The 8,922-nt window shown below is 35.1% G+C and overlaps 1 protein-coding gene across 4 annotated transcripts in view; it reads right to left on the minus strand.

Moving 5' to 3' along the window:
* The window catches only part of TPR8 (Tetratricopeptide repeat (TPR)-like superfamily protein), an 83,837-nt gene extending 78,623 nt beyond the window's left edge, over nucleotides 1–5,214 (minus strand). For all 4 annotated transcript variants that reach the window (XM_089797768.1, XM_089797766.1, XM_089797767.1 and 1 more), the window contains exon 1: nucleotides 4,987–5,214. In XM_089797768.1, the coding sequence (XP_089653894.1) occupies nucleotides 4,987–5,062 (76 nt within the window). In that variant the 5' untranslated portion in view covers nucleotides 5,063–5,214. The remainder of the gene's footprint in view (nucleotides 1–4,986) is intronic.
* Nucleotides 5,215–8,922: the final 3,708 nt, after the last annotated feature.

Genomic DNA, 8,922 nt, shown 5'->3' on the forward strand with positions numbered 1-8,922 from the left:
GTAACCATGAATCTCTCAAATCTTGAAAAAAAAAGTGACAGCAAATGCAAAGGCAATGAGTGCTATCTTAAGTTGTCTTGTTGATTGTCAGCGTAGCCAGTACTTACATCCCAATACAGTTAAAGAAATCTGGGAGCAGCTACATGCTACATATGGGGAAGAACTACAAAAGGATATCACTAGTATAGCCATGCAGTACACTTGATTTTAAGACCAAGACCTTCATGAGGATGTGGGCATGGATGATGGTGAAGTTGACTTAAAACTTGAATTGGTAGTTGCCTTGGCTGAAATTAAAAAACTCAGGAAGAAAAATCAGAATCTTATAGATCTGCTGCAAGTGGAAAATGAATAAAAGCTGAAGATTGCAATGGCACTTAGTGAGGCTGAAAAACATTTGACTGATTCCAAAATCTTGAATGAGGAGGCAAAGAAAATACATGAGAACCTTGGAAATCAGATTCAGCTAAAGGAAGAAAACATCACCAAATTAGAAGCTGAAATTGCTTCATTAAGAAACATTGGTAAATCTACTATATTATCAAGTGAGGAGTTTTCTAACAACAGAAGCAACATGTCCTTGCATGATATTCTTGCTCTTCAAAAACCAACTCTCGACATGAGACGAAATGGTCTGGAAGATGGTCAATGTTCCTTGTCTAAAGGAAAGGGACGGCTACAGTCAAATGGTGAGTGGCCTACTATCTCTCAACCAAATTAGTCTAACAATTTGAACAAACCCTTCTTCTATGGTTCTTGTATTTCATGCAATTATTTTGGGCATAAGGATATAGATTGTAAAGCTGCTCCTAGAAGAATGACCTATCAGTTTGAAATAAATCCCTTTGGTTCTTTTAGTAAATACAATTTAATTTGTTACACCTGTAACAAGTTTGGTCATAGGTTTTGCAAGTATTATAGTGCAGGGAAATTCATTAATATTGAAACTAACGGGAAGCCCAATTTTACCAAGGTGTGGAAGAAGAAGAACCAAGTGGCACCCCTCAAGGCTCTAGTTGTTCTAATTGCCCTTCTAGAAAGAAACGAGAAGGATATATGGTACATTGATAGTGGCTGCTCTAGACACATGCAGGTGACTTAAGTAAGTTTCATACCATTAAGGAAATGAAAAGTAGTGAAGTAAGATTTATTGGCATTTCTTCCGCAAAAGTTGCTGGTATAGGAACCCTCTTATCCAATGTTACCCCAGTACTTGGGTACATCGGGACGGGGGGACACCGGGACGTGTTCCCAGGATGGGGAGAAAATGGGCCTCATTTTCGGGATAGCGGGGGGAAGGGGAGGACAGGGCAAGGAGGGGTGTTGTATAGTATGCATATAGAACTTGAAATGCTTGTTATGAAATGATGTTTCAATAGAACATTCCAAATTAAAATACTTGAACATATCAAAATTGCAACATGAACTAGAACAATTGAACATTCAACATACTAAGGGGAGGAAGGGGCAAAGAGGGTTGTTGTATAGTATGCATATAGAACTTGAAATGCTTGTTATGAAATGATGTTTCAATAGAACATTCCAAATTAAAATACTTGAACATATTAGAATTGCAACATGAACTAGAACAATTGAACATTCAACATAGTAACATATTACATACACAATAGTAACATTCAAAAAAAAAATCCAAATAGAAATCCAAGAACCCATTCCAGCGGAAGCATGGTTGCAAAATAGCGAAGGTGGGAGTACTTGGGTGTGCAAGTACCTGGTGCGGAAACATCTCAGGGACGGGTACTTTGAGGTTTGGGAGGTGGGTGCGAGTCCCCATGTTACACTACTCTTATTGAATAATGGTCAAACTATTGTTGAGCATGTGCTCTATGTTAAGGGACTGAAACATAATTTCTTGTGTGAATCAGCTCTGTCATTAAGGGTATGATCTTGGGTTTAATTATAATTCTTGCATCATTAAGAAAGCAAAAGATGTCATAGCTAATGCAACAGAGCAACAAACAATATTTATGATCTTGATGACTCTAATGCTGAAAGTTGTTGTTTAAGCAAAGTGGATGATGCTTGGCTTTGGCACAAGCATCTTGGACACATCAACTTTGATAATTTGATCAATATTAGCAAGAAGGAAGCGGTTAGAGACATGCCAAAGATTAAGAAACCAACTGATATTGTTTGCAAGAATTGTCAAGAAGGAAAGCAAACAAGAGCTTCCTTCAGACCAAAAGAATATACTAGCAACAAGCCACTTGAATTAGCCCACACGGATGTTTGTAGACCAACTAGGACCGCAAGCCTTCAAGGTGAGAAATATTTTATGTTGTTGATTGATGATTATACTCGCATGACATGGGTTGCTTTTCTAAAATAGAAATCAATGTGTTAAAAGCCTTAATTGAAAATGAAATGGATTTGAAAATTAAAGGTGTGTTCAAATAATGGTGAAAAGTGCACTTGTATTGAGTTTATGAGCTTTTATGAACATGGAATTAGCATACAGTTTCAGCTCCTAGAACACCACAAAAAAATGGTGTTATATAAAAAAAGAATAGAACAGTTCAAGAGATGGCACGTAGTTGGATGACTGAAAGAAAGGTAATTGATACATTTTGGAGAGAGGTTGTAAATACAGTTGTATACATTCAAAATAGGGCATTGATGAGGTTCAAGTTTAACAAGACTCCATATGAACTTTAGAAAGGTAAACCAGCTACAGTCAAGTACTTTTAAATTTTTGGCGGCCCATGTTCCATTAGAAGGGATGAAGATAGCTTGGGTAAATTTTTGGCAGCCCATGCTAACACAAACATCGCATCACGAACATGTCTTCAACCACAATCCAAGCTCACTGACCTTCAATCCATCTTGCTAATTAGATACAGCCAAATTACCAGCAACTATCTCTGATGCAAGAGCATCCTAGGAGTAAGGGCAATCTCGCATCACCCAAAAAAAAAATCTTATTCCCAGTTTTGTGTTTTCAATAAGGGTTATTCTTGTGCAGATTTGTTATTTGAGGTAGCTTGCTAATTTCAATAAGTTGGTCTTATGGGCTCGGATTGTTTTAATGAAATATGTGAAGGTTCATCTTAGATATATCACCCTGTCAAACAAGTTTCATTTCCATATCATATGTATTAATGCAGTTATTGTAGATTTTCGTTATGAATTTTGACTATCCAAACTGCAAGCTCAACAATGAAGGCATAAATGGCTCCAAAATGAGGTCAAACCTCGGCTGGTGGATGCTTGTGCAATAATGTGTTGTAGAACTTTAGCTATCATTTCCAAAAAGGGGTTCTAATAGCCCATCGAGTCAACAGTTTGTTAGTTATGGTCTCCAGACGTGGGCTATCTGAAAATGTAATTTGTAAATTGTCTTGAGCCAATTCAATGTAATAAAGTGTAATAAAATAATATAGTATGAGGTGGGTCAGCCTCAAGGCTTAGGGCTTAGTATCTAGAACTTTCCCGAACGGTGAAAATGCCTATATAAGGTAGGCTCATAGGTTGTCTAGGGCAATTCTAGGTGATAGTCACAACTGTCTTGCAGACTATTGTAAGGAAGGCACCCATGTGGGTTAGCATATTGTAATTCTGAATTCTGCAATTTCACACTTGTAGAGATAATAAGAAGCCCATATTGTGTTCTCTCAAATTGTGGTTGTTTCTATATTTTTGTTGTGTATTTGTGATATTAAGGGGAGCACCGTTCGTCAATCTTTGACATAATTCCCTGCATACTGATCTGCTACTTGTCTTTACCAAATGAACCGAAACTCATCCAATACTCCATATAAATGGAAGCGAACATAGATATATGTCTAAATGTGTATGCCTTATATATGCAATAATATAATGTAAAGTTTTGTACACATTAATATAGGCATATAGCTTTATGTATATATTAGAAATAAGCAAATAAATAGATCTACAAATTGCAACAACCAATCATGGCAAGGTGAGGAAGGGAGTATACGAAGGAGAAATGGCTATAGGATACCTCGCCAAGCACACCACCTCATATGAGATGGAAGAATACCACATGAGGCAAAGAGGGAGAGTACATCAACTCTTGGGCCTATGGTAGATGATCAATTGGGCACCCTATTGTAGTTCTTCTCCAATGTCTGCACCGAATGATTGTTGAAATAGATTCATACGATCTCCATCATAGAACAATGAATAAGTGTGGCATGATGAAGGGGAACGGTTATAGGAGAAGGCCACGTGAGGCCAAGAGAGATCATATATCCACTTTTGGGCCTAAGATAGAGGATCGTTTTGGGCACCCTATCATGTCTCCTTATCCAGATTCCATTATGATTGAACTCAAATAAGAAATTGAGTATGCTATATGATTAAAATAATTTAGAACATATACCCTAAAACCCTAGTAATGGTCGTGCATATGAATTCTATATTCAATATTTGTCTGATATTATGATTGCAGGATTTCAACAAGGATTTATTTTGATTTACAATCTTTCAGGTGAAGTCATATCTCACATTATACCATGTTCCCCGTTTCTTTGAAACTGTGATTCTAGGGCAAATTATAGTGTAATCCAAAAAAGGAACATTACAGAGAGCATAAAAGGGAAGAATTCATAATGCCATTACATAAACAGCTCAAAATTAGCATCTCAAAGTGGAAGCGAATTTGGATGTTAAAAGAATGGTATATCAAGAAGAAATATACAGTTATAGCATTATAAAAACACAGCGAATGATTCAACAACCATGAAACTATTTGTACATAAATGGAAAACATAGGAGAAAAGAACAGTCTAGAGAAATATGAGTAATAGTAGAAGGCCCATGAATTTTAGCATGTGAGCAATCATTACATAATTGTCAGATCTCTTCTGCAACAATGTCTCTTGGTAGTCTTAGGAAAGTAGTGGACTTTGGCTGTTGAACTTTCTGAATTATTAAATTCCACAAATTTAAAGAATTTGTGCAGAAAAGGGTGATTAATCATTTGAGCTAGAGAACAGGAAATACCAATGGTAAGAAAATCAATGAAGGCATTGACTATGCGACGGGAGAGAGCAGAATCCGTTGTCAGCTGGTTAGACATTTCTTTTAACGATCGTTCCGCCCTGAAACAAGTCAATCGGCGCCTTTCTCTTTCTTCTTATCAATTTCTATTATTGAACTCCCCAGGGGTTTCGTCGCTGAGAAGACAGACTAGAGTCTGCTAGAATTTGCAAATTCATATTTTCTTCCACTAATCATGTGGGTCTTCGCACACCACTTTTAAAGGCCCAAGCCATTATATTTTACTTTACAAAAGTTATATGATTAATTAGAATTTCGTAAGAAAAAAGCAATCCTATTTTTAAGAGACAATGGTTGAAAGGATTAATAATTAATATGAAATACATTAGGATAAATTTATGAGTATGTTTATGTATTATAGATTAATCGAAATTTTTGTATTTATTTATAAAAAATATATTTAGTTAGAAATTTAGAAATTTGAATACTTAAAATAATAGAAATATGTAAAGTTATTTATATATATTTGTAGTTAATTAAAGGAATTGTATGTTTTCATGAAATAATATTTTTATGCTTAATTAATAAGTATGGTTTAAGAAAACATAAAAATAACAAGTGAAAAATATGGTATGAGAAAAAATAAGATACTTTGCTTACAAATGCAATCTCGAAAATCAAACTTTACATTTTGTAGGTTGCTTACCTTGCTTCCTAAAGACTAAATATGCAATTCAGATAGAGAATTCATTCAGCACATAAAAATCTAAAAGATTATTTAGATAAATCTCAAGGATGCATTCCCAAGCAGTTTTTTGCAAACACCCTAGTTGGACAATCTACCGACATAAGTAATGAGGGGTGGTTTTCGGTAGAACATCATAAATGGAGGAAATTCAAACATAAAAAGAAGAGATGTAGGAAGCTTCTAGCAGAACTTCAAAAGAAAGATGGGATTGCTGAAAATTAGTCAAAAATAACAAATTTATTCAATGTTAGAAAGAGGAAGTGTCCTTCCATCCCCCAATGAGAATTTCCACTTGGAATGTTAGGGGACTAAAAGCCCCTAACAAACAGTGGCTCTTGGAAAGGAGTTTTAAAAACTTTTGATTCATATTTAATATTAATTTAAGAAACTAAAATGAATAGAGGAATATATCAATTTCAATCAAAAGGTTGGGTAATGGAATTCTACCTAGGTTGAATTAGATGGTGCTTCTCGAGGACTTGCTATGTTTTGGGACCCAAGAATGATTAATTTATCTAATATTATTAATGGACAAAAGTGGATTTGTGCTAAAGCTAGAAGTGTTCATAGTAATCTATCATTTTCTATAATTATTGTGTATGGTCCAACTAATATTTGTGTGTACAAAAAGTGTCACACTTCTATAAACCATCATTCTCAAGAATATCTATGAGAAAGGGCATCTCAAGAGGCGGCTTATAGCTTCCTATCTATGATGTGCAAGAGCTATGAGATGGTGGCTCTCAAGTGAACCTAGCTACGAAAACCCTTGCAAGGTGTACCATAGAATGGAAGATTCAAAGAGTAGAGACAAGAGTGTCGATATCCAAGAATCTAGAATGAATGCAATGCAAATGAAAGATAAACGAGAGAAAGTGGGCTCACAGTCTAGATGACCATTTTTGGGTGATTACATTTTTCCCTCTTTGACTAATGTGTGATCAGTCTAGGAACACATTACATCAAAGAATGAAGAAGCCAAGATGATAGAGAGATCTGACTCTGAAGAATGAAGCACAAAGAGATAGCAGATCTTGAATGCATAGTCTATTAAACAATAATATTGAACATTTGGAGAGATAAGAGACAATATCAGTACCTAAGACAAGCATTGATATGTCAAGAAAAAAAAGCAAATAGATCAAGAGAAAATAGATAGTTGTAGCAGAAAGCAATTTACAACAATGATAGAATATTCTTGCCCCCTCGGGATTGAAATCAAAATGAGATAGAGTAGATACATAAATAAGCTAGATTTGATAAAATCAGAACAAAGAAAAGTTCATGATGATAGATAAGAGGTTAAGGCCAAAGAGTGACCACCAAACAATGAAGATATGCCCCATTTTGACTAAGTTTGACCAAGAAAGATAAAGCATAAGAATTAGGTCAAAGAAAGAAGAAAGAAGAAATAGAAATGAAAGCGAAGAGTGGAAGAGAGTAGAAATGATGAAGAAATGAAGAAATGATAATTGCCCCCAACAAGATTCAAAGATTAAGCCTCAATAGGTCAACCACCTACATAGAAGAAGGGAAAAAATGACTAGCAAAATAAACCTGAATTTAGATTTTGATCTTGAAAATGGATCTAAGATGTCAAGATTAGAATAGATAGGTCAAAAGCATAGATGAGATGGTAAGATAGAAAAGAAGCGAGAAATAGGAAATAAGAGATAAGATAAGATCAAGAAGAGGCAAGAGAAGCATGAACACAATTAACTGACACACCCATGAAAGATAAAGAAGAGAGCTCTCTTAACATGAAAAATGCAAAGCTAAGCTAAAATGAACCCTAGAATGCAAGCTAGTATAAAAAGATGCAATTGCAAAGGTTACATAACTAGGTCCTAGTTTTTATCATTGAGTTTGATTAGGGACATCAGAAGATATACAATAATCACTAGTATGAACTATGAGGATATGAATATGATCTATATTGGATAGAATGTGAGAATCCAACCTATGCATCAAAGACATATAGGTCAAGATGAATAGTGTAGTTAGATGCCCTAAGTTTAGTGTAGTAAGATTACACCAGTATCAAGGCATAAACACCAGGATAACCCTCAAGTGTGGTCTTGCAAAAACAAATAAGGATGATATATTGTAGGCCCAAAGTATCAAGTAGGACAAGCACAAAATTTCTCAACACCTTAGACTAATAAAGTATACCCACAAGCAAAAATAAATAAAACATGTCCCATGCCCCTTGTCTTCTAGTCCATGTCATCCTTGAAAGAATATTTAGGGAGGGAACACTCAACAAATAAATCATCATAGACAACATACAAAGAAGATAAAGTTCATCATATCTCAGCAAGTTTAATGTTTAAGTGTGTGTGTAAGTCACACGACTGTCTTCCTAGGACATCAAATCTACCAATGAGAAACATCGTGACATCCTAACTATAGAAAAGGTATCTGATAAGTGTTGAGAAACACTTGATGTCAAGGGAAAGTGTTGAGAAACACTATTTGCAAGAGTTGGCAAAGAAATGCCAATGCAACAAAGAGACCCTAGATAAAGAATAAGACCACCTATGCCCGCTAGACCTAGACTAAGATCAATTCCAAACCAGGAATACCAAAAGGACATATGAAGTGTGATGGATTAAGCTTAGAGTGCAAAGCGATATGTTGATAGACATAAGCACAAGGGTCCCAAGTAGCATCTATTTCTAGGTTTTGACCACTTGGAAAAAAAAAATTCTTGAACTTTTTATAATGTTTTTGTATTTTTGAGATATTTAATTTTTTAATTTTATTTTTTAGAATGATTTAGAGATTACTAGTTCTTAAGCAAGATCACATCATTTTGTTCCTTTTTCGAGCAAGGCGTAGGACATGATGGAGCAACAAGCTAGTGGATAAGATGGATAATCAAGAAAGAATGAAGCAAGTGAAAGTGATCATCAAGGACTGACTCCTCAAGAGTACTCAAGCTAGGGAAAGATAGTGAAATAGCCATATGAAGAAAGTTATGAGTAAGCAGTGGAAGCTAATGAGCAAGGTAACGTGTAGGATAAGTAGTAGAAGCCAATATCATGAAAGCATATAGTCCAAAATAGACATGTCAAGAGGCCTATGAGAACCATATTTTTCTTTATTGTGATCAAGACCAAGGGTTCAATATCATGTCCCCTAATTATGGTAATATAGGTGAATTATTTTAAATAAATAAATATTTTAAA

The sequence above is a fragment of the Cupressus sempervirens genome, chromosome 8, assembly GCF_028749045.1.
Source record: "Cupressus sempervirens isolate cs-2001-9-10 chromosome 8, ASM2874904v1, whole genome shotgun sequence".
Taxonomy (NCBI): Eukaryota; Viridiplantae; Streptophyta; class Pinopsida; order Cupressales; family Cupressaceae; genus Cupressus; species Cupressus sempervirens.